The sequence below is a fragment of the Sorex fumeus genome, unplaced genomic scaffold (assembly GCF_029834395.1).
Source record: "Sorex fumeus unplaced genomic scaffold, SorFum_2.1 ptg000008l, whole genome shotgun sequence".
NCBI classification, from domain to species: Eukaryota; Metazoa; Chordata; class Mammalia; order Eulipotyphla; family Soricidae; genus Sorex; species Sorex fumeus.
The window spans coordinates 76025094-76051658 of record NW_026606065.1 but is presented as its reverse complement, the minus strand read 5'-3'; the positions used below and the strand labels follow the sequence as shown (position 1 = coordinate 76051658).

General features: G+C 40.3%; 1 protein-coding gene across 1 annotated transcript in view; it reads left to right on the top strand.

Annotated features, from left to right (window-relative positions):
* The first annotated feature begins 1546 nt into the window (after window positions 1-1546).
* EPSTI1 (epithelial stromal interaction 1) overlaps window positions 1547-26565 on the top strand; it is a 114870-nt gene continuing 89851 nt past the window's right edge. The window contains exons 1-3 of the mRNA XM_056109872.1: window positions 1547-1800; window positions 23437-23495; window positions 26411-26494. Of these exons, the coding sequence (XP_055965847.1) occupies window positions 1637-1800; window positions 23437-23495; window positions 26411-26494 (307 nt within the window). The 5' untranslated portion in view covers window positions 1547-1636. The remainder of the gene's footprint in view (window positions 1801-23436; window positions 23496-26410; window positions 26495-26565) is intronic.

The window sequence follows — 26565 nt, the reverse complement described above, 5'->3', positions numbered from 1 at the left end:
CTGTGCTTTTTTCCATCCTCGGGATATATTCTGAGTAGTGGTATTGTGGGGTCATGTGGAAGCTCAATTTCTAGTTTTTGAAGGACTGTCCATATTGTTTTCCAGAAAGGCTGGACTAGTGGGCATTCCCACCAACAGTGAAAGAGCATTCTTTTTCTCCACATCCATACCAGCACTGGTTGCTTTGTTCTTTTGAATGTGTGCTGGTCTCTGTGGCGTGAGATGATATCTCATTGTTGTTTAGATTTGCATCTCCCTGATGGCTAGCGAAGTGGAGCACTTTTTCTTGTGCCCTTTGGCCATTTGTATTTCATTTTTGAGGAAACTTCTGTTCATTTCATTGCCCCATTTTTTGATGGGGTTGGAGAGTTTTTTCTTATACAATTCTACTATTGTCCTGTAGATCTTGGATATTAATCCCTTATCAGATGGTTATTGAGTAAATTTTCTTTCCCATTCTATGCAGCCCCATTCTTTGATGAGCTCTTAAACATGCATTCATTTCTCTCTTCTAAGGAGGATACTATGACTAAAGTAACCAAGCATCTTCGTGGATCCTTGACTAGGGCTGGGCTCTACAGCTATACATCCCACTTAGCCTCTACCTACAACCCACCTAGAGCTGGGTACCTTTTTAAACCACAAGGCTTCAGCTACTGTGTCTTCTTCCTGGCTTGTGGGTTACCTCTCAAATCTTCCCTTTCATTGAATTAGTTTAAAGGGCTAATCCTTAGTCTGAATATCTACAAGGCATTACACATGCTCTTATTGTTTCACATGTGTTTTGGTGGCATTAGTATGTGTTTCCCTGAAGGCAGGTTATGTGGGGAAGGAGGAAGCTTCTTTCACTTTGGTAAAGCCTGCACAATGTTGGAGAGCAACAGAGCACACATCAGGATTATAAAGATTTCAAAAAGATGTGGATGCCAGGACTCATCCCCAGACCGACAGATATAGGACCATGTGTGTGTGAAATCAACGCTAGAGAGTTGACTCTTCCACAACAAATGTATTTGATGACTATTTCCTGACACTAATCAATGACTTGACTCGGCTGCCTGGAGAATGAGTCTCCCATACACCCATCTTGCTTCCCCGGTTGTTTTTTCTTTCAATTTTGACTTCACTTTCCATTTCCTCTCAATGGAAAGAAGCTGCAGAAATCACATTAACTGCAACTTCTGTTGTTGATGTCTAGGTGATCTGAAATATAGACCTAATCTCCAGACTCTGAAGATGAATATATTGTTCAGTCTCAACTATCCAGCAGGGACCTCAAACTGGGGTTACCTGCTAAACAGCCCCCTAAGGTATCTTTCGGAATCTACTCACCAGGGTCCCTTGCCCGCCAGGGACCGGACCATACTTAGCTTCCTTGTTCTCCAAACCAAATCGATACTTGCAGGTATCAAGTCAAACTAGGTAAGAAATGGGGGAACTGGGGGAGGGGGCGTGGATTAGGGGGTGGGGTGCCGTGACCTGTGCAAAGGTCAAGGGGCGGGAGATAGGGGAGGGGAAATCCTCTGCGGGAGAGGGCTGCTGGTAGCCCGGGAAATCGAAACTCAGCTGTTAAAACCGCTGCCCCTGCTCTTGAGAATCGCATCTCGAGACTGACCTGCAGCGGCGGCTCTGCTCCATGTACTCCCGCAGTAGGACGTTGGGCTCCGGGCTCCGCGCCCCAGCCCCGCAGCCCGCCAGGGACCCCTCTGGGGGTCTCAGGGAACCGGGCCCGTTGCAGCGACCCAGCCGGGGCTTGGAGCAGGGCCCGGACGCCAGCAACGAGCACACCCCGCCGACGCTGTAAGTATTCAACCCCCTGCTAGGGGGCCCCAAGCCGACTTTGAGGCTCTCTGCGATCCATCAGAGGGAGTCCGGGCCCGGGGGTCTCTGAAAATGAAATCCAGCTGGTCTCAGCAAAAGCACCTGTGAATTATCTAAGAAACTGAGTGTAAGAGACTGCAGCCCTATTTCTGCAAAATATCCGGTAAATATTTGCTAAAAACTCTTTTCAAGACTTCCTTGATTCTTGTTTCCTGACAGTCAGTATTCAAGGATGGGGACTTGCAGGGATCACCTGGGCGTTTTACCGACCTCCCCCCCCCCACCCCCGCACCTCCACAACTCTTGCTGTAAGCAGCTTGAACCTCCGCTCCCCTAACACACCCTCCCCAGGGGAAGGGAGTGTGTTCTGGGGTAGAAGATTCAAATGCTGCCTCCAGGGGCGTGTTTGCACCCCCATGCCCACCCAGACTCCCAGAGGTGCTAAGCTCAGGATCAGAAGAGTGGGCTTGAGCGCAGGAGGCTGTGAGTGAGTTGTGGTTCCAGTCCAAGATATTGAAGATCCTCGCTATAGAAGAAATAGATAACTTTTATTCTTGGTCTTTGGTGCTGTTGGTATCCTAGAAACTTGTATTATGCAAAGTTTCAGTGATCTGCCCACTGGAAGGAGCTTTTTTTGACTCAACTGTCTAATTTGTAAGGACTAGGACTGCTTTTGAAATGCAGCCTTAGAACTGCCCAAAGGGTTTCATTTTCAGTTCCCTAACTCCTAGTTCCTGAAAGACAAACTTTGGTTGCTAAGGAACCATATCACCATATCACCTCTTTGACCAATAAACAGTAGGTTTGCTTTCATTCTTTAGCTTTTGAAGGAATTCATAAATACCAGACTTCTAATATTGTTTGATTTAGGGTTACACAGAGGAATGGGACAATCTGGGTGATTTCAATTAGAGACTACTGCATTTCTCAGCTCCTCAGAATAAAAGATATCTTGCCACAATAGAAGCTCATCATTGTCAAATAACCTGCATCTGCATAACATGTAGCACCTAATGTGTAAAAGGCCATGGACATAGTTTCATGCTTAATGATGAGTACTCTTTACATGATTTTGTTTTCCTATTAAAAAGTCTAGATAGATATAATAATTATTTGTTCATATCAAATTATAACTAGACCTATGTTTTATTATTTGACTGCAAATTATCCCCTATGTGAAATAAGTGCACTAAACAGAGCATTTTCACATACATTCCCTTTTAGGGTGTTTAATATTAGACTCCGTTCCTTTTTGATCACTTTGTTCTCTTTTTACATTTTTGTTACTCACTTTTATAGCCACCATTTCTTTTCACTTGTCTATTTTAATGGAAATGGGAAACCAAGGAAAAGATTTCAATGGCAAATGACATCTCAGTAAAATCAACAACAACAACAGTTGTTAAGAGAAAGGTTTTATTTACTTGGAAGGGAGGGGAGACTATAAACATTTTTTTGATGAAAAATTGAGTAAAAGAAAGGGTAAAGGTAAATGTTTAGTAGCGAAGAGTATTTTCTCACTTTGTGAGAAATTTCACATAGTGAACTTTCACACTATGAATACGTGGAAGAGGATTAAAAATTAACTGTCTCTGTGCATCCTTCACATTCAACAGTTAAGTCCAGGGTTCAAATAGGCACCTGAGTGTGAGTAGGGTTCAAGTTCTTATTCTGCAGTCACCAGCTCTCTCACTTCAATGACAAAGGAAGGATAATTTGTGTCTCCATTTCTTTATTCTTTAAAATGAGAGAATATCAACCTTTGGAGCTTTTGTGTGTGTGTGTGTGTGTGTGTGTGTGTGTATGTGTGTGTGTGTATGTATGTGCACGCAGATATATATGTATATATATAGTACACTTGTGTGCACAATCCATACATTTGTGCCTGACAGAAAGCAAATAATATTGCTATTAAATACTGATAAACTTGAATTTATTTAATAAGCATTGAATGATAGTATTTATTGATAGAAAAGTGCTGTCAACTTTGAATGTTTGGGACTTAAACAAACACTGTAGCACTGTAGCACTGTCCTCCTGTTGTTCATCAGTTTGCTTGAGCGGGAACCAGTAATGTCTCCATGGTGAGACTTGTCATTACTGTGCTTGGCATATTGAATATGCCATGGAGAGCTTGCCAGGCTGTGCCGTGAGGGCTAGGATACTCTCAGTAGCTTGCTGGGCTCTGAGACGGGCGGAGGAATCAAATTCCGGTCCACTGTGTGCAAGGCAAATGCCCCACCAGCTGAGCTATCGCTCCAGCCCCCTAAACAAACACATGGACTTAAAATACCTGTTTACATATAACTATACATAGATCAAATAATTCCTAAAATGATTTGTAATAGAATCTCAGTCCCAATAGAGATCTCTAAGCATTTAATAGATTCTAAGGCAAAGCTGACTTCATGAATATCTCTTGAATTTAAGTAATTATTTGCTTGCTTGCATTTTTTTAGTTATGTTCAATTGATTTACTTATCTCTATTGTATGCTACCTATACGATTTAATGAGAAAACAGCTCCTACACACCCTTATTCCCCAAACTTCAATTTTCACTTTTTTCAATATCTTGCTTATCATCCTATACTCATATCACATCTAGATAAATAGAAGACTGACTATGGTATTGGTGTTTCTGGAAGAGCTCCTTATCTGATTTGACCCAATTCTGGACAGTGGGCTACTAGCCGTGATAGTAATAAGGGTTCATGTCTTTTAACTACTTGTCTAAAACATATCTGCAAGTGGTCCTTAACTTGTTGTTAGAAGGAAATAAAATGAACTCATAAAAATGTGGAAGTTATGGTATAGTTAGCTTTAACTTATTTTACACATAAACTCTGATTACCTTACCACATCTGTGGCCTACTTTATATGGAGAGTTATAGAGACTGGTGGTAAGCACTGATAATACTAAGCACTTAATGCTTGGTATATAAATGAGTGCTCCATAGATGAACTATTCAAATCCTCACAACAGACTGTAATGCCTCATTCCGAATGTTTAATTAAAAACATAGGAACAAATATGAACCACTCAACAAAAGGGAGCCCATTATGAAATGTGGTCTGATGGCATAGGTATATCAAATAATTACATGAATAACTATAGGTATTATAAAGGAAAGCTAGTGCCTAAGCTAGTCTTGGGAACAAAAAAAAAAGCTTTCCCAAGAAGCAGTCTTTAAGCTGCAATCTACAGAATAATTAGGAGCTGTATGTTTTTTCTGACATCACATACATCATTCCAACACCAACTAACTGCCATTCAATTTAGTTCTGACACTGCCCGGAGTTGGTGCCGACCCCACAATTTAAGGGCTCAGTCTCACAAGGCTGCCCATATTTCTGACCCTCGAAACAAATGGAATTCCCAGGGTACCCAGATTTCTGTCTAACTGACTGCAGATTTGGAGGTTTTCTTGACCTTCCCTCCCTCAAGCTTGATAAATCTCTAGACTGACTCATAGAACTCACAGAAGCTACTACTACAAGTACAGTTTGATTTTTAAAAGGCTACAACTCAAATGAAAGAGATATGTAGAGGAAGATAATAAGGATTTGTGGGTCAGCAGAGCTACCCCACCTCTCAGGGTGGCCTACCTTACAAGCACTGTCATGTGTTCACCAGCCTGGCATTTTCCCAAAACTTCAAGATTTTCTTTAACTTCATCACATAGGCACAGTTGATCAAATCAATAGTCATTAGTGAATGTGCTTAATTCTTAGCTCTCCCTGTCCCTCATAGGCAGGAGGTAGTGGAGTAGGGGCTAAAGTTCAGAGGGTGGGACCTGAAAATTTTAAATATCTATTCACATGTTTTCCTAGCAAACCGCTCACATCCTGAAGTTATTTAGGGCTCTTTCCCTCTCAAGAGTTGAATCATCTCATCAGCACATAAGGCATTGCTTATCACTTGACATTCCAGGGGTTGTAGTATCTTTGTCCTGGTAACTAGGGATAGAAGCTAACCATTTATACTTTATTATTCTGAGTTTAATTATGTAAATTATGTAACCCTTATAGCAGTTAAGGAGACTGGCTATACAAATCTTCAGAACTTATTGTGAGGTGCATAGGGACTTTGGGTTTCATGACAGAACCTTAGTTTTGAGACACAGTTGACTCGGTACTCTTGCCAGCCAGTATGTGAACACTTAAAAGTAGTAGTAGCACCATTCCATTTTTGATGCATATAGACCTTTTCCACTGAGAAAGTTATGCTCGTAAACGCTCCACTGACCTACCATATTTTCCCAAGAACTGTGTGGCCAAGCAGGATGAGGCTCTTGTTGCTCAGTCCTTCTTCCATCTCGGTTTTGTAGAGATCAGACTCAGCTCACATGCTTAAGACTTTCCCTCTCTGCTTTTGGTCATCTTCCTTTTCCTTTCCAGATGACACCAAGAAAATCTCTTGAAATCTGAAAAAATCACGAAGTCTGTATTTTCAATGGCTCCCCAAATGATGATTGGGAGAAGTAGGAAGCCTGGAGGAGGTAGGACAGGAGCAAGCACTGACAAAGCTGCTGTGAAACTGCACCTGAGTTCTTCTTGATCTACAGAACATGGGAGTTTGCTCCCTACTACTTGAAGTTTGGGGGAGCCCCGTGACCTCAAGTTGGAGAAAGGGAATGGGAAAATCACCCTGATCTCTGCCCAGTTTTCCCAGGTTCCTTGTATATTCTTACAGGAAAAAAATTAGGAGGACACAAGGTGAAATAAATGGTTTTATTAAATAAATATGGAGGGAGAGGGAGGGAAAGGGAGAAAGAGGAAAAACAGAAGGAACTCACTCTAGAGAGGACACAGGCTTCTTCAGGGGGCAGGGAACAAGGCTTAAAAAAAAAGCCAGGAATTCTCTGTTCCTGATTGAGATGTGAGTGACCCCAGAACGTTTGCCCTCTGCTTGCTTTTGCAGAGTTGATTTTATAGGGCCTTACCGAAACTGTTCCTGCTGGGGGGTTTTCATGTAAATAAGAGTTTTTTTTGAGTGAAACGTGATATTCCAAGCATAGCTCTTTCTATTCTTCTTTGGGAGACCTGAATACCGTTCTCATCCTGTTTGCATAGGGCCCAGGTCTCTGAGGCATATGTTAATGCAGGAAGAACAGTGGAATCAAAGAGATGTGCCTGGAGCCGGAGTTTCTTCGTCCTCTTAGCTATTTCTTAGGAAGTTCTTGAAGGCGTTCCAAGCTGCTCTCTTCCTCCTGCGCAGCTCGGGTGCCAGGTCATTTGTTATGTTGACTTCTCGACCTAGGTACACATAGCTGTTGCATTCGGAGATGGTCGGTCCATTGAGAGCGAATGGGGCATCAGGAACGAGGCTGTTTCTCATGAACATTGTCTTCGTAAGATTCAGCTGTCGTCCTACCTTTCCACACTCACGGTCAAAGTCGAATGAGAGAAAGAATCCGGAGTTCTGACATCCGTCAACGATCAAGAATCAGGGACGCTGTCTCATTTGCCAAGGTGTCAAAAATCAGATGGGCTGGTCACGTAATGAGATTTAAAGACGACCGCTGGACTAGAGCTGTTACTGACTGGATTCCACGGGATGTCAAAAGACCGCGTGGCCGTCCACCTACCAGATGGTCAGACTTCTTCGTCAAGATCATGAACGATCAGTTTGAGGCTCTTCATGTTCCCAGAGCGAACAGATGCCATTGGGCTACACTAGCATGCGACAGGGACAAATGGAGACGTTACTGGCGCCCACTCGAGCAAATCGACGACTAACCGGGAAGTTAAGTGATTAAGTGAAGAGTCTTTTTGCTAGGGTTTTATCAAGGGGAAAGAACTTTGAACTTCAGGTGGAGTTTCAGATACTTATATTAGGCCTTTTGTTCCTGCTAAAGTTTCTCCTTTCCTTAAGGGAGCCAGGCTTCTCTGGAGAGTAATTCTGTAGTCTCATCTGTCCTAGGTTTCTGCATCCTCAAAGAGGGAGTTTGCCTTCAGGCAGTTGATCTGGGTTTTGGAACTGGTGACAGAAAGTTGTTTAGATCATGTCTTAGTTTTATTACTTACCCCAGGAGTCTCATTACCAGCCCCCCCCCCCCCCCACTCACCCCCATCTACTTGCCTGCTTTAATCCATCTTATTGACCACTCCGTAATGGACCCATTCTTGTAGAACTTTGAGATATGCCGAATACCTGACCACAAGGACCTAGTCTCAGACTCTGCTATGCCCGTGCGCTCAGAAAACCATACATTTTTCTTACTTCTGCTCTTGTATCTCAGGGGCCATTTCCTGTTTTCCCTACTCTAAGTTCAATACTTTTCACCGCTTGTTTAATTTATTTGACCTCAAACAAAAGCAATTACGGTTTATTTGGAAACAAATAAAAAGCCATTAAAATGGTTTATTTGGAAACAAAACTGAGAAGTCGATGGGTGGAGAGGACACATGGCAGGAGCCTCACGCCATTCTCCAGAGGTGAGCAGCCCCTTGCATAGTCTCTGGAGGACCCCTCCAGTTTCTGCCAAAGAGGAACAGTGGGAATGAAGGCATGTGGTGCCTGGGGCTTGCTGATCTCCCCATTTGGACACTCTTTCTAGCTTCATGATTTCCTGTAAATATTAATGTCTGAATATTAATGTCTTCACACTCCAGGGAAGAAAATTAGAATTTACATACTCTATAATTTTTTCCCTTCTTTTCATCCTCAGATTTTTCAAGAGAGTGAAAGTAGAGTAAAGCTTAGTGAGACCATCTGTTAATGGCCAATTCCCATTTTGTTTTCTCTTTTTCTCATAAAAAACACTATGGTCATTAGTATTAAACATTTTATAAATAAATGTTGGGAGACAAGGTGGGATATAATCGTGAAGTTAGGGTATTTGTTTAAATTTCAAACACACTCTTGATATTAAGAGTGTATATATTGTGAATCTTAAGTACAATTTATGTCTAAGGTGATCAAGAACTTAAGTCTTTCCAGGCCTGAACTATAGTACAACAGGCCATCTTGCACACGGCCGACCCAGGTTCATTTGATATCTGGCATTTTGTGTGGTCCCCCCAAGCACCGCCAGAATAATTCTTGAGTGTAGACCCAGGATTACCCCTAAGCACTGCTGGATGTGTCCCCCAATCAAACAAAGAATTTACGTCTTTCTTGACACATCTTTTTGGAATACAAGCTTTCAAATAAAATATTAATATGTTTTTAATTTACTGTAAGTTTTTATAAGCTTATAAGAGCCCAGAAACTGCGTTCATTACAGAATCACTGAAATGCTCTGGATTTCTGTCATGTCTCTACATGACTATAAGAAAATAAGCTATTGCCTGTAGACTAAATGATATGCGAGTATGAGGCTATTTACCCTAAAAATAGAGAATTTGCTAATGCCAAAATTCTCTAGTGATATGAAAAGATCAGTAATAGGAAGAGAAAATGGGTCATTAATTATAATGATGGCAAAATATTGATTATTCATTTGGGGACTATTTAAATGAGTTTCTAGGCAATGCACCCTTATTAATAGCAATGAATTCATAAAGTTTTATAAACTAGAGTATTGCTTCTTGATAATAATATGTATTGCCTTGTGAGTGGGGAAAATATCTGATTGATATCAGATTCTACTATTAAACAAACCAGTTGAGCACTGCCTATTTGATCTTTGGAGTGAGAAATGTGATGAAGTATTTGTAATACTGTGATGGCAAGGAGTAAATTAGTTGTAACTTGACATTATTAATCTGGATAACCCAAGATACTAAAGTGAAAACAATGATCAATAACTTGAACTGATGTCTTCTGTGTGTACTAGACCTGTGCATGTCACATACGGTGTCAGTTTTTTTTTTCCAATCACACTAGCACTTTGCTGCTTTACAAATGTTGAGAGTGAGTCTTGAGAGGGTAAAAGATTTCCTACTATCTTATTACCAGCCCTCAAATCTGCCAAAGTCTGCATCCTGAACTTCACGTGGAGCTGGTAGAGGCAGTACAGCAAATTTTTCATTTTTTACAAGAAGGAAATAAAAATTTTGTGCAGCACTGGTACTAGAGAAACAGAAATGCCATTTATTTAGAGTTTTAAAATGAATAGCAAATGACAAAATTTTGTAAGAGCAAATTTCTGTGGACATTCTCTTTTATCTTTTTTATTTTAAAATATTTTTAAAAAGTTTAATTCTAGTTTAAGAAATGATTACAGAGTCTTTCCTTTGATGAATTTAATACAGTTTCTTCTGCTTATATTACATGATAATATGGTTGGGTTGCATTAGAGCAGTTCTCTCACCATGTCTGAGAAAATTAGACAGTATACTACATTCCTGTGATCTTTTAGAAATCTGATCATAGCTTAGAGTATTATAATATAGTTCATGTATGAGTATATAAGAAGTTAAAAGCCCTACAAACCAATTTCACCCTTACTATATACAATATGTTCTGATATATTTATTCTTCCCTAAAACAAATCTACCAGTGGGTTAACACCTCCAGTAGGGAATGCATAGTTCTATGCACGACAGAAATAATTGTTAAGAGTAGAGAGAGGAAAAGACATTTTAGTTTGGAAAGTAGAAGAGAGAAAAGACATTTTAGTTGGTTGGATCAAATTTATCTTCCTATTTATTAGGCAGTAGGGTAGAAATTTATGGCTCTGTTTAGAATGAATTTCCAACTTTCTAGACTAGATTTCAAGCTCCTTATTATGGTCTACATTTGTAATCTGCCAAGTCTTGGGAAGCAATCATTTCTGTTCCCATACAATATCATCAAAAATGGGTATTTCTCAAAATGTCTTTGACAGCAGAAACAGTGAAACAATAAATCAACAGAATGATGAAAGCTTGAAAACACATAATACCTATAATAATCAGCAGAAGCACAGAAGAAACGAGGGAAAGAAAGAAACTTAGTTCAATTACAAAGTAATGTTACTTACTTCAAAGTCAGCAGAGTACTGTAGGGTTATACAGATTGTTAAGGTTAATTGCATTTATTCAGAAAGTATTTGAATCTGAAACAAAAACTTAACAGAAAAAAAATCATCAAAAGAAGACTGCACTTGAAGGGTCTGTTCTATATCAGAAGAATCAGCAGATGATGGTTCCTTTGTTCTGAAGTGTTTGTCATTCCTCCATGCCCATATAAATACTTAAAAGGTGATCCATTAATATCCTATTGAAAAACATGAGGATATCACCATAATTAAAACTGAAGTGCCAGTATAGCCCAGTTATTATTTTGTTGTGGACCAAGTGAGAACAAAAACCCTATGTTACCTAATTTTATAAGATAACCTGAGGCCCTGCTTTAAGAAATTTTTATTTTAAATATTTATTTAAAAGCTTGGGAATGGTTCTCTTGGATTATTGAAGTAAAGTATACTTGCTATGAAAACTTAACATCACAAAAAGAATGTGGAAGTTGTTCCTTGCAATTCCCATTCTTAGAAATAGAAACTTTAATAAGTTGGATATAAAGGTGAAAGAAGGTGATTGGTGGTAACTTGTCTTCTGTTTATAGTGTGATTGCTATCATATTGGCAGACACTATTTTTCACATTGGCTTCTGATTGACTTTTATTTAAAAAGTACCTTTGTTATAACAGTGGAATCTTGGAAAATCTGTTATGTAGTACTCTCTTCAAAAAGATTTAATTTGATTATCCAGCCATGAGGAAAATATCATTTCAGTATGCCACCACAAAAATTGTTTTATTTCTGAGCTTATAGGCCCTTGATAATAAATCTTTTATTGCATAAAGGAATTACTTACACTACTCAGATGCTTATGAAATTATGATTTTTTTTGGTACAGTTTAAGTAGATGATACTGAAGTTGGTAGGTCCCCGTGGGTGGCTTCTGGAAGGTGGAGAGGAAAGAGATGGCCACTTTCTCCTGGTGCACCTCTGTCACCGAAGGACTGACTGGAAAGACTAGGACTGATAAAGTCTTCCATGAGCCCTCGCACAGCACTGGCCAGAGCCCTGCTAACCCCACTAGGTGGCCATCAAGCTACACCTGATGCCCACTTGGCTTTCTCAACACAGGAGTTGACTCCTACCACCTGATATTTCAGGGAGCCATGGACTCAAGCTGGAGTGAGGAAGTGCTCTTCACAGACAATGAAAGCCAGGCCTTTCGGTTCTTTGTCTTTCTCACAGAAAAGAATTTCAGGCAGAGCTGATCCGTGATGTGAAAACAGATTTTATTTGGAGGTTTTGAGGAAGGGGAGGAGGGAGAAAAAGGGAGAAAGAATAACACACTCAAGCAAGACTGTGGGCTTCTCCAAAGGCAGAGAGATCCTCTACACACATCCCAGCATTAGATATAAAAGCATGAAACTACATGTCTCAAGAGGGGAGATGTGGATGACACATGTGCTTGGGCATCCCATGTGCTTTGCCACGTGGACACAAGAAGCATATAAGCTTGGGCAGTTTCCTTTGTTCGAGTTGGCTTTCATAGGATTTTCCCCAAGCTTGGCCTATATAGGGATTTTCCTACATAGGGCTTCTAACTAGGTAAGAGACTGTTGCTAGGTTGGTTGTCAAGCAGATAGGACTGGGAGCTCCTTTCCTTGGACTTTGTTCCTGCTGGAGCTTCTCTTGGAGGGTGATTCAACCTTCTCTGGGTCTCTAGCACCAAGAAAGTCTAATCAGGCCTTAATTCCTGTGCTCACATGTGGGCTTTTTGCAGCGTTGGGCTATTGGCTTTATTATTTCCTAGGAATTCCATTACCATGGGGATCCTTTCCTATCTATCTGCCTATGTTAACACTAGGTCTTTCTCTGCTGTCCAGGGTCTCTCTGTTTACTAGTACATGATGTCGCTCATCATGTCACTTCTTTCTCCCAAGTCCAGAGTATGATTTCCCGGTCCCCATGGGTCTGGTCCCTCACTGTTCACCTGCTTCCAGTGTACCTGGGCCTTCTTGTCCTGTCCACATCGTGCTTGGTCTAGTGCATGGCTTTTGGGTGTGAGATTTGCAACTGGAACCCTGTATCCTGTGTCTCTTGACTGGGATTTCCTATTCTATAATCCTATTCTATATTATAATCTATAATCTTCCTATTCTATAATCCTTTATATCTCTTACCATTTCCCTCCCCCAGCCATTTCTGTTATCTAACTACCTGCTTGGTCGGTAAGATTTAAAAGAAGCAATTAAATTAACAAGGTAATGGTGAGTCAGGCTACAAATACTATTAAAACAGTAGTGGGTGTAAAAGCCAAGGTTCTCCAGAGAGAAGCTCTTGCTTTGTGTGCAAGTGAACTGGGTTTCATCCCCTTTTTCTCCTTTTCACCAGTTCTACCGGGAGTAATCTCTGATCACAGAGCCAGGAGTAAATCCCTGAGCCTTGCTGGGTATGGTCCCCAAACAAGCTAATCATGCAATTGAAAAGACTAAGAAGTTATATAGCCTTTCCAAGTATATGCATTGATTTCTAGGTATTTACATAGCCTTGGCAAGATTACGCATTTATTTTTAGGCATTTTATTTTAAGAATTTCTTTATTCTTTAAGAATAAAGAAGCACACCATTTCTTAGGCTGAGAAGACTCATGATATGCTATATACAAGCTGGAAGGCTAGAGGAACAGTTTATGAAGAACTGAAATCCAGGCAGCTGGTGGTAGAGATTTTGCTCTGGGCATGAAGGTTTGAGAAGCCGAAGAACAGTGGTGGAAGCTACAAGTCCCAGCTTAGCAGACAGATGGTGGCTCCAATCTTCCTTTCTTTAACTTTGTTTTATTCAGGTCCTCATGGTATGGATTAAACTTATCTCGCTTTAGGAGGGAGGATTTGCTTTGCTCAATTCATTGTTTCAAATGTTAACTTCTTTAGATACCCGGGGGTATGGTGCCATCAGCAGGTCAATCTGTACCTGTGAGGCACGTGCATCAGCAGCCTGATGGCACCGTCAGACTTTCAGATAGCCCAAAATTGCTGCTATGCCTTTGTTCAGACCACAAAAGCATGGGGCAAAGTTTACCAAGAAAGTAAATGGCCAAAAGTTAGGTATGTGGGAGACACACCCACAAACCACCTCTGGCTCAGCTATATAATTGGAGGCATGGCCTCTCTGGTTCGTAATCGAACTGCTTAATGGCCATGATCCCAGAGACTCAGAAATGAATCTCAGAACCCAAATGCTTTTGGCAGAAATGCGTCCAGTTCCTGCAGTAGGTTACTAGGGCTGGGCCTCTCCAGGTGGGAATAGGTTTCGTGCTTTGGCTATTCCCCTTGGCAGACCAATGACTGTCATCCTCCAGAGGCCACTGGATAGTCAGGTTTGGACCTGCAGTGATGAGACACGGGGGGCCTCACCAGATGGAGGTGGAACTGGCCCTTTCCTCCCCATCCCAGTGAGACCTCGAGTTGCTACCTACAAACAGCCTCTCTGGCTCTTGATCAAGCTGATTAATGGCCATGATCCCAGAGACTCAGAAACAAATCTCAAAACCCAGCAGCTTTTGGCAGAAATGCATCTAGACCACATACATGGCCATGGCTCCAGAGGCAAAAGGACTTAATCCAGAGCCTGGCAGCTTGCGGCAGAAAAGTGAATGGACCATGCATTAAACTTCAGCACCATGCCTCCCCAGGAGGGAAAGGGTGTTGCTCCCTTCTGCCTTTCCCCCCCCTGGCAGCAAGGTGGCCACTGCTTCAGAGCTTATTCGAAAGCCAGGTATGAGCCGATGGTGACGGGGCAACTGCAGTTTCACGGGAATGGGGGATGGTACCGGCTCATCCTTCACACCCTACCGAGGTTCTGAGTTGCCCCCCACAAGTGACTCTCTGGCACAGCCATAACACGAGATGCACAGAAATCAATCTTGTAATGATCTGGCTCTTTGCAGAAATCCAAAATTGCGTGGCCGCAATAGCTTGATTCTCATGCCCAACTATAGAAAACAAAGTATTTATTCACAATGCCTTTTCAGCAATTCTGATTGTGGGGGGGGAGGGGAATTCTAAACAATAATGGTGCATCTTTTGTTGAAATAATGAATGTAATCAATGTAGAGAAGAGTTAAGTGGAAATCATCTGCCTCACAGGCATTGGGAGGAGTGGAGGGGGGTATATTGTGGTTCTTGGTGGGGGAAAATGAGTACTGGTGAAGGGAGTGGTGTTTGATCATTGTATGACCGAGACTTAAACCTGAAAGCTTAGTAACTTTTCCCACAGTGATTCAATAAATAAATACAAGAAGAAAAATAAATAAATAAATAAAACTATGAAAAAAAAAAAGTAAGGTGGAGTTCATGCCCAATTCAATCAGCTAATAAGTGACTGAATAAATAGCAGTACTCCTACATTAAAAAAAAAAAAACTTCTTTAGATACCCTAATGTAGGATAACACTCTTTTGTCCTTCCTCACGTAGCTTAGGTTTGTCAGGTCACACCCATCTAAGGGCACTGAACTTGTATTGTAAGCAATGTCCTTTCTGTGTGGACACAGGAAGAGAGTTAATATTATGCTTTGTAACTTGGGAGTTGATTGACTCTGAATAATATTTACTCCTGGGCATCTGATTTCTTGACTCAGTTGCCCCTAGTTCCTAGCACCCCAAAAGCAGGGTCCCGACGAGGGATTGAATGGACCCAGGGCAAGCAGCGAGCTACCCTGGCATCGAAATGGGCCAGGCCAAAGAGCCACGATACTCAACTATAAGTTGAGGGCATGATCATGGACAAATGCTGTCATGATCCAAAAGTAAGTAATGACGAGACTAGGACCCTGCTGGAGCTAGGAAGATTAACCTGGCCTGAGGACTGTGAAATGTATAGTGAGATGTTCTCAGGAAGAATCAAACTAAATTTATATCTCTTACTGTGCTCATACAGAATGACATTGCTAGAAATATTAGAAGTAGATTTATTACAACTATTTAAGTAGATTACTAACTGAGGGAAGAACACACCCTTGTTGGGATCCCACCCTTGGGTGGATCTCCTAGTAATCTGAAGTAATCTCTGTAGATGAGATTTTATCCTTGAGTTAATCTCCTGGAGGAGTGGTCTTACCTCTCTTTGTTGATTCGTCAGTATTCAACCCACCTTTATGTCACCGCCTTATGTGACTGCTATATAAACCTCTCCCTCCGGAGAGGGAGTCAGAAGGGAGAGAGCTCGGGCTCCAGAGATCCAGAGTCAGAGCCAGAAGGAGAGAGCTTCCAAGACTGGGGTCCAGGAGAAAAGGAGGCAGAGAAAGACAGGAGTGAAGAGGATTGGAATAAACTACTATTGATATAGACCGACCTGGCCCCCGTTTCTTCTTCCGTCTGCCCTTGGCCAACAGCCATTCCGATCCAGGCCACACACAGTGATTCAAGAGCACTGAACGCAGGCGGTGAGACAGTGCCATCCAGTGAGCCCGTGAACACATAACCTTTGGCGTGATAAGATTTTACACCCTAATACTCAGAAAGAATGGCAAAATATTTAAGTTAAAAATAATAGTAAAACACCCAGAAATAATGTTTAACTTGATATTTGGTCATCCTGTTGATATATAAAATTAATCCTCAAACCTGGAATCTTATGTTTTTTTTGTTCTAACATTTTTGATACTATCCCCTTCCCCCATCTGCTGTATTCCATGTGTTTCATTGACCAAGCTAGCTGCTTGAGATTTCACAGAAATAATTAGTGGGTTCCACATGTATCTCAACTCCCCAAACTTAATCAGAGATACCTAGCCATGAAGAAGATTGAAGAATATATTCTTTTAATTGAGCACAATTTTATCAACTTGAATAATACTGGAGACCTTTTAATAAGGAGGCAAAAATGAATGGTCGTATCTGGCCAACCTCTCTCCTAGTTTAAAAATAGAAAAGAATCAAGCATAAGATTCTTGGTTATGGATTGGAAATATACCATCTTGGTAGAGCACAGGTTAGTGAAGCCTTAGGTTCAATAAGAGAAGCTCACAGAAATTAATTATATTTTGGAAATGTGATATCTAGGGAAAAAAACAAAACACATATTCCTATTCAGAGTACTGATTTAAGGATAATTTGAATAAAATGCCCATGTAAACCTTTGTGTTTTACATTGTGTACATATTTTAGAATTGCTTACAATTGTTAATAATTTAAACTACTGAAATACTTAAGTGAATGGTTATGATAATCCATGTTGTGAGATACTAGGTAGACATTTAATATTAAGCTTGTTACATGTATAATTGAAAACACAGCTTGAAAGTTAAGTGATAAAATTGGGCTTAAGATATAATTACAATTGTGTAATAAATAAGAAGCATAGATTATAGATTGAACTGAAATGCACCCAAGTAAAACTTTAATTGATGATCTTTGAGTTTTGGGCTTCTGAGTGACTTCTAAATATCATAAAAATAATACCCTGCATTTTCTTTTATGACGCATTTCTTTCAAAATAAAAAATGATTAATATTATTTTTAAGTACTTTATGCATAGATTTAGACTTAAGCCCTTTTTGCCCTTTATGGTTTGTTTTCTCCTTAAGCTATGTATACCTTGAGGAGTGCTTGATAACATTGATAGCTAATGATAACATTGAGGGCTGTAGGACATGACCACCCTAGAGAAGGATTATGAAGATGTTGGAGCAGATAGTGCTGATGGAGAGGATAAGGGTGAAAAGTATTAATCTTTTTGTTACAATTTTATACTTCTCTTGTCTTGGAATTGTCTTATTTTTGTTGTCCTCACTTTAACACCACTTGTGTTACTTCCAGTCTAGCTCATTGTCACTCCCATCCCTGCTCACTGCAAGCTGGTACTCTAAAGTCTTTAAATTAGTGTCTAGGATTTATTTATAAATAGCACTTAGCACTGTCCTCCCGTTGTTCATTGATTTGCTCCAGCAGGCCTAGTAACATCTCCATTGTGAGACCTGCTACTGTTTTTGGCATATCGAATACGTCACGGGTAGCTTGCCAGGCTTTGCCGTGCGGGCGAGATACTCTTGGTAGCTTGCCGGGCTCTCCTTATATGGTCTCTAACCTTGATTTATTCTCTATATTCTACAGATGAGTGAGATTATCCACCATTTGTCTATATTCCTTTGGATTATTTCACTCAACATGATACTTAGGTTCTAGTGAAGTTGCTATAAGCATGATTTAGCTTTTTCTTGTGATTATACAGTTTCTTTATTTTTCTGTCATTCAACATTTGTATTATACTAAGTGCTACAATGAACATAGGTATGCATGCATATTTTCAAACATTGGTATGCATGCATGTTTTAGTAGTAGATGTCAAGAAGTAGAATAGTTGGGTCCTATTGGAGCTCCATTCTTACTGTTTTCCATAGAAGCTGGGCCAGGAAATATATCCACAAATAATGAATGAGGGCTTCCCCCTTACTACACCCCTGCCATCACTGGTTGTTTCCAGTTGGTTTTTATTTGCTTATTTGTTTTTTCGATATATGCCATTCTGACTTGTGTAAGATGATACCTCATTGTCATTTTTATTTGTTTTTCCTGGTACTAAGTGTTGATGAGCACTTTTTAATATGCTTACTGGCCATCAGAATGTCCTCTTCATGGCAGAGACTGGCATCTCTTCTAAGCTTTTGAGAGGGTTTCTAGTTTTATATATTTTAGAACTAATCTGATTGTTGTGCAAGTTGGTACTGTAGCACTGTAGCACTGTCCTCCTGTTGTTCATCTATTTGCTCGAGTGGGCACCAGTAATGTCTTCATTGTGAGACTTCTTGTTACTGTTTTTGGCATATTGAATATGCCACGGTAGCTTGCCAGCCTCTGCCATGTGGGCAGAATATTCTCGGTAGCTTGCCGGCCTCTCTGAAAGGGACGGAGGAATCGAACCTGGTCGGCCGCTTTCAAGGCAAATGCCCTACCTGCTGTGCTGTCACTCCAGCCCAGTGTAAGTTGGCAATGCAAAAATTTTCCTGGCTATTGTAGTAATTGGAGATGAAATACAAAACAATTCATGTGCCCTAGAGCAGAATTACCTCCACTGGAAAGGCTCCTTTCTCTAATTTGTACACGTGATTTGTATTTTATTGACATGTCAGGAACTTGGGATAGATGTATGCATGTACGTATGTGTGTATGTATGTATGTATTAACATATGTGTTTGTTTGCATACACATAACATATATCGTTTTTACTTTCCATAAAGGGACGTTGTGAACAAAAGCCTAATGACTGCATGGTCTCTTGCTTATCTTTTCTAAGTATTTATTTAGTCCTCTGACAGAAATAAAGAATTATGAACAAATTGGAGTCACCTCAGCCTGTTAGGTGTGCAGAAAGTACCTTGGTCTTTGAAGGTTTTGATTCCAGTGAGAATTCATGAGCCTTTCCACTATGGAGATTATGCAGGGCTGGTTACAGAGCAGGGGTGATTAATTCAACCTGGTCCTTCAGGTTTCTTCTTTTCTTCCTGGGAATATGGTCTATTTAGAAAATATTTTTGGCAATTGGAATGTCTCGGAAGTTTTGACATGTGTTGGCTAAAGAAAAACTTTAAATTTCTGCATTAAATATTATGTAATCAAAGTCAATATTTGAAGCCATAGATAGAAAATAAATCTGACAGTGTTTTTTAAGACCAAAAATTCCTCATCTCATCCCATGTATTCAGGGATAAGACTTACAACCATTTTTGTGTGTAGGATAGTAGACTACTCTGCTTGAAATTTTATTTGTAACTTAATCTGCCTCTTATTTTTTGCTCCTGACTGTTACTTTTTAGTCAAGCCAGTGTTGTTCCTAATTAGAAATTTAAATTACATCTGCTGCGGTTTGTACACACCATGGGATATATTTATGTAATGCTTTAAGTCAGCCAAGATATTTTTCATAATTTCACTGGCATTCTTTTTTTGTATAGTTGCTTATTGATGAGATTTTACAAAAATTGTTCATTCTTGCACAGGAGAAGCAGTTGTGTAGCTCAGGAGAGACCTCACAAGGAAAATAATTCTTAAATGTATTTTTCATTGATACATTTGTTGTTTCTTTATGGTGCAGAAAAACATTTTTGTCTTTTGTGGTGCCATTTTCTTATGTACTCCCTTCCTATCTCTCCCTGTGTACTGTTGGAAAGTGAAAAATAATTTGACAAATGGAAATATTTCATTAAATTTCAATGAGGTAATTAAGGAAACTCATTTCAAAGATATACATTTATCTCAGAAGCTTGAATGTTCCTTAATCAGGAAATGACCAGAATACTAAATATAGGAAGACTGGGCTTGTCTTGATCAGCAGCTTTGAGAGCCAGACTTCTGAAAGGGCTGACATAGAGGTTAAAACAGCAGAGACCCTGGCATTGAGTGGAAACTAATTGGCTGGAAACATGAATAAGTTATGCTTGTTATTCATGTTGAGGAAAAGCTAAAGGAGAAGGTGGAATATTTGTATCTACCAAGGCATTACACTCTGCCACATGATATTAAAGAGCAAAGTGCAGATCCTTAGACCTAACTTTCTTTTCCTCTAGCAAGTAAGAGGAACAGAAGCTCAATTACCTGGCAATGCTTTCTTCTGAATATTAAGTTTCAGATTTGGCATTTCTGGCTTATAAAATATTGCCGAGAAGGTTGCTAAGGAATTCTCTAACATGAAACATTTATTACTGGGCACGTGACCTTGAGCCTGGGGTTATGTTTCAATGCTTTCAGATAAAAGCCCCAGTTTTCAGGGCTTGGGAATTAATTTCCTCTTTTCTCAGACTTGTACCCTCTCTGTGAATCTGTAGGTTACACATCAAGGCCATACATTAAACAATAGAAATTCTGAAGACTAAAGATTTTAGAATGATGTCCTCAAATTTGATCAATTAGGTTATGTGATGTAGAATAAAAGCTTTTACAAGTTGTTTTTTTTTAATTTCCAAATTTTTTATGAGAGAATGCACTGAACTTGGAAAATTCTCTTCTAGTGGCTCTTAGCAACGTCCTGGCAAAGAAACACGTTTTCTGTTTTAGTTGCTATTTAAAAATTTCCCTGATATTTTCATGTATCTCAACTTGCTGTTCTTTGATGTTTTAAATCTTTTTGGGGTTTTTGTGATTCTCCTCCAAGTTGGTTCTCTGATTACTCACATCGTCCCATTTTGATGCATATTTGGATATCTTAGGGGGATGTGTTTTTGTGCTTTTGTGAATTGTTTCTAACTAAAACATAATTATGTTAAAGTGGTTATCTACTATAAATTCTTCCATTACTATTCCTAAGTCTCTAAAATATTTAGTTCAGAAGAGATGCTTACTTAAGTAGGTTATTTTGCTTGGAAGCCTATTAAGAGATTGAAGTTAATACTTTATTCTTTCTGTATGGAGCTAAAAAATTAGCCGTAGATATATAACTGGTCAAAGTTCAAAGTCATGTTTTAAGTTTCAACACTATTCTTAAAGAACTGAGTATATGGCTCAGTGGTAGAGCACAGACCTAGTATGTGCGAGGTCCTGAATTCCATTCTAGGTGCAAAAACCCCAAAACAAACTACTTATTTCCTAACTTATCACTTGATTATTAACTCTCTGACCTGATTTGTTTGTGGCTTATGAATTTCTAAACTCCCTCTTTTATTTTAAATGCTGTAAGTTAGATTGATGGATGTATAGCAGTGGTTTTCCAAGTTTATTTCCCCATCAAGAACAAGAGTATTATCTAGGAACCATCAAGAACAAGACTATACTATCTAGGGACCAATGAAAAAATGCCAGTATCAGATCCCATCCCAGACTTGCTGACTCAGAAACTATAACAGAAGCTCCAGATAATTTTGAAGCTTGAAGTTTGAGAGTTGTGGCATCACCAGCTCCCAAGATGATGAGAAGCTCATACCACACTGTTGGTGAACATCAGGGACAGTGGGGCCATTTCACGGTTGGCCTTTAAATCCATTATCTTGTTTTTCACCTGTAAGGTTATGCAGACTGGCTGACTACTGATCCTAATTTCAAGTCTACAGTTACTGCCCACAGATTTTCAGCTCTCAAATTCCTATAAGGAATGACTGTTGAGGAGTAAAAACTTTCTTAGGTTGAATCAAGAATATGCAATGAGCAAGGGATTAACTTTCAGCTGCATTAACCTGCTTTTGCATGCTTAGCGTTGTATGCATGTTAGATTACACGTGCAATGTCTGCTGATATACGTTAGGTAATTGGGCAGCCAGTAGCTCCATTTGCATGCAGAGATGACTGCACACCTCCCATTTACAAGTCTAAAATTAAGAGGCCAGTTGGAATCTGGCTGAAGGCTTATTGCTAGGAAAATAATGAGATAAGGAAGAAATGGCTGTTGTTAATTTGCAGTTGTGGCCACTACCATTCTGTCTTTGCTAATTTGTCCTTTGAAATGGAATATTCTGTGTGGAGAGAGACTCCTAAGTATGTGTGTATGTGTGTGTGTGTGTGTGTGTGTGTGCGCGCGCGCGTGTGTGTTTAATCTACACTTGTAAGTTGATTGTGTTTATTCCGAGCATTTTCCCCAAGGGAAATTCACATGCATGCTGAATCTGTTACTGGGCTCTAATTTCACTCGGGTAGGTATTCCTGCTCTCATGAGACCACAAGCATCCTGTCAAAGAAGAGTGACCCCTCACACAGACTCTCAGACCAGGTGGGGGCACCACTTTCGTGTAGCCCAGAGTCATCAGGCTCCTCTGAGCTTGGACTGTGCAGGAGCTGCATGTATGCAGACTAATCAAGAACAGGGTTCTGTAATTGCTTTGGTGTGTGCTGTAGCACACACAGCCTTAAACTCACTGCCTAGGCTTTTTAAGTCACGCAGACATCTTCTGGGGCCCCCATTAAAAAACCAAAGTAACACTGGTTTACAAGACTGTATGTTTTGGGGGTACAATGTCACACCTCTTCAAAATATGTGGTACTTCACCACACCTATCATCAAAATACCAATAACCTGATAGCCCTGTCTGTTGCCCAGCTTGGTTCCACTCCTGCTCTCTAATAACCGCAGTTCTATGGTCAGAGTTCAGGGTCAGTTTAGCCTTGTCTCCTTGTTTTAGAACTTTAAGCAGCTTCCAGGGATTTCAGAGTTAATGGAATCTTCTCTGGTGATTCTCCCTTACCTCTGTCTGTTTGTAATGCCTCCTCCCTCCTGATTATTCTCAAGGAGTGTCCCAAGGAGAATTAGGGAAGGACCAACCCAAAGGGTCCTACCTAGAGGATCAAAGCCCCAGAGCACAAGCTTACTACTCAGCTGGGTCATCCAGAAGTGGTAACCGCATAACAAAAGGCCCATATTCTTGGTTCTGGGATACGAAAAATGCATGAGTGCTTTCTATAGTCCTAAAGTGGTTGGTGGGAAGAATGTGCCTGCAGACGTTCCCAGCGCGATTTACTCACAAGCGCCACCTAGAGGAACAACGGATCCTTACAAAGATAGTTTTCCCAAAGCCGGCCACTGGTACCCCTCTTTGATTCAACCACTTTGTTTCCCTGTTGGATTAAGCGCATTTGTTTTACTGAGACGAGATTGTGCAGCTCTAGAGAACAAATGATTCTGCTCTTTGGTGCCTATTTGATGGTGCTGATTGTAAATGTGTTTTATTAGGAGGAAGAATGCCTGGAGGTTTTGTGTAAACATAAGTAATTTCTCCCAATAATAAATGATTTTTTTCTTTTTTATTCTAGCACAAGTGCATACACCTTGATAAAACCAAATGAAAGCCGAAGAAGTCAGATACAAAGGAGTATGTATATTTATATTCACTTAACATTCAGATTCGGAGAGCCCGGCAAGCTACCGAGAGTATTCGATATGCCAGACACAGTAACAACAAAGTCTCCAATGGAGACGTTACTGGGCTCGCTCGAGCAAATCAATGATCAACGGGAGGGCCTTTAATTTAATTAATTTAACATTCAGATCACTTCTCATTTTTGCACACAATACAGTCGATTGGCTTGGATCTTAAGTATTTTTATTTCCTGATTTGCATACATATGCCATGTGGCATTAATATTTTATTTATTTACTTATTTTGGGATATAGAAGTACTCAGGGACTATTCTAGCTCTGTACCCAGGAGTGACCTTTACATGTGGTACCAGCGATCAAACCCAGGACAGCTACTTGCAAGGAACATGTCTTACCTCCTGGATTATCTCTTTTTCCCCATGTTTTTAAACCTTCTATAGTTTATAGTGTAGTTTGAAAATTATTCCGTAGTTAATGCTCTAAATTTGTTTTTCTGTGTTTGCTAACAGCAGAGCTTTACCATGATCATCAATCGCAGATTTCTGGTGGTATTTAATACTTTCATACTTATTGTCAATATTTCAAGCTATTCCTATAAATTTGGATTAATTGAAGATATTTGTTTTTACAGAACTATGAATTTTTATCTTTAAAATTGTTGTTGCAGTAATATGCTTGTAATAAACAGTGTTAGCATTTATGTTTTGCACTATGTTAGAACTATGGCTATTTTTGAAATGACAAGTTTTATGTGAGTGGATGATGAAATAATTTGTCTTTCTCAAACCATCCCACTCCTGCCCAATGGATTTTTCCTTCATCATCTGTGCTTTCTTATTTTACACATATCAGGGGTTACTCTCAGCCACTTTTATTTGAGTATTTCCGGTTGCTTCTCTTGATTAAAGCCTCTTTGAGGACAGGTACCAAGTTTTATTCACTTTTGTGCCTCTTGTACCTTGTTGATATAGAACATAGCTTCCTGAAGGCTATGCAGTTAATGCTGTCATTTAAAGTCACAGAACTGGGCTGGAGCGATAGCACAGAGGGAAGTACGTTTGCCTTGCACGTGACCGACCTGGGTTCAATTCCCAGCATCCCATATGGTCCCCTGAGCACCGCCAGGAGTGATTCCTGTAGAGCCAAGAGTAACCCCTGTGCATCTCTGGGTGTGACCCCAAAAGCAAAATAAATAAATAAAGTCACAGAACTATACAGTAGAGTTGGAAAGTGGACAAAAAGTTCATTTTGTGCATAAGGGCTTATGAGGCTTGCTCTAAGCCTAACTGTGGGGTTAGTACTGAGATTCTGTGATGTCACTTATGAAATAATTGATGGGAAATTGAATTTTTGTGTCTATAATGAACATAAGGGCACAAAAGGAAAACAAGTCTCTAACAGATCTTCATAAGAAAGGCAGCCTCTTGTATGATGCAGGTGGTTGAGATGAGAACATGGTATCCATGACAGAGGGACAGTAGCCACTGCTGGTGGTGGACCAACAGAATCCCTTGTTTTGGCATTGTACAGGCTTCAGTTCTAAATACTTAGCCAGGATTTAAGATTCAGCGTGGCCTGGATTTTAGATATGTTCATAATATTTTTCTCTAATAATTAAAAATAATATAAATTAACTTATAGAAAAATAAGCATTTGGAGCAAGCCGGCTAATGGGGCACTGAGTAACAGAATGAGTATCTCTCTGGCTCCCCCTGCTGTTACTCAAAGTGTACAGAATGAGTACTGCTCCTGCACTGGAAATTTTTGGGGACACTTCCTAGCCACAGTACCCAGAAAAACCTTACAGTGCAAAAGCTCCCTTCTTAGTGGTTTCAGTAATCTTGGAGAGCATTTAAAAGAAAGTAACCATGAGTCTTGGAATGCAATATTCTTATTGATCTATGAATATTTTAATTTTTTTATTCAGACTCTATGGGAAACTTCCCCAGTGTTGCTTGAGGACCTAAGTTCATTATTACCAAAGATTCTTGGGGTCACCAGGTTCACACTCAGTGATGTTGTGGGGGATGGGGAGGAAGGAATATGCAAAAATAAATTTCAGGGCCCCATACTGCGTAGCATGTGCACTACACTTTAGTATCTCCTTGGCCCTATGGAAAACTTTTGACGTTCATTGGATTAACATTCATTTGTTTAATAGTCATTTGACACAAAGTAAGTAAAGTAAAGTAAAGTAAAGGCCCTCCCGTTGATCGTCGATTTGCTCGAGCGGGCCCAGTAACGTCTCCATTGGAGACTTTGTTGTTACTGTGTCTGGCATATCGAATACTCTCGGTAGCTTGCTGGGCTCTCCGAGAGGGGCGGAGAAATCGAACTCGGGTCGGCTATGTTGGCCGCTTGTAAGGCGAATGCCCTACCTGCTGTGCTATCGCTCCAGCCCAAAGGTAAAGGCCCTCCCGTTGATCGTTGATTTGCTCAAGCGGGCCCAGTAACGTCTCCATTGGAGACTTTGTTGTTACTGTGTCTGGCATATCGAATACTCTCTGTAGCTTGCCGGGCTCTCCGAGAGGGGTGGAGGAATCGAACTTGGGTCGGCCATGTTGGCCGCTTGTAAGGCGAACGCCCTACTCGCTGTGCTATCGCTCCAGCCCCAAAGTTTAAAAAAATTCCAGAATGGGAAAAAATACGAAACTGTCTCAGTTAAAGTTGAGGTTGTTTTCAAAATTAGAACCTTTTGTGGAAACCCTTGGAAAGAAAGTGCCACTTACTGGATGCAGGGATGCAGACCCAAGGTGTTGAGTATGAATAGTAACAACCTTTCCTGGGTACTCATCTACTCATGCACACATGGATTTAACCATCCTCTTAGGCAGTTTGTTAATTTTTCAGTAGACTAGTTTCCTTTTCATATCCCAATAATGATCTGCTATTTCTCACCTGTCTTAGTTGCTGAGCAAGAGTTGGAGAACCTGGAGAAATGGAAGGAGCAGCATAGAGCGAAGCCCATTAACCTAGTCCCAAGGCAGCTAGGTAAGCCTGCAAACCAACTGTCTGAAAGCGGGGCAGACAGAGTTAGCCAAAGGTCCTGTTAGTACATGGTC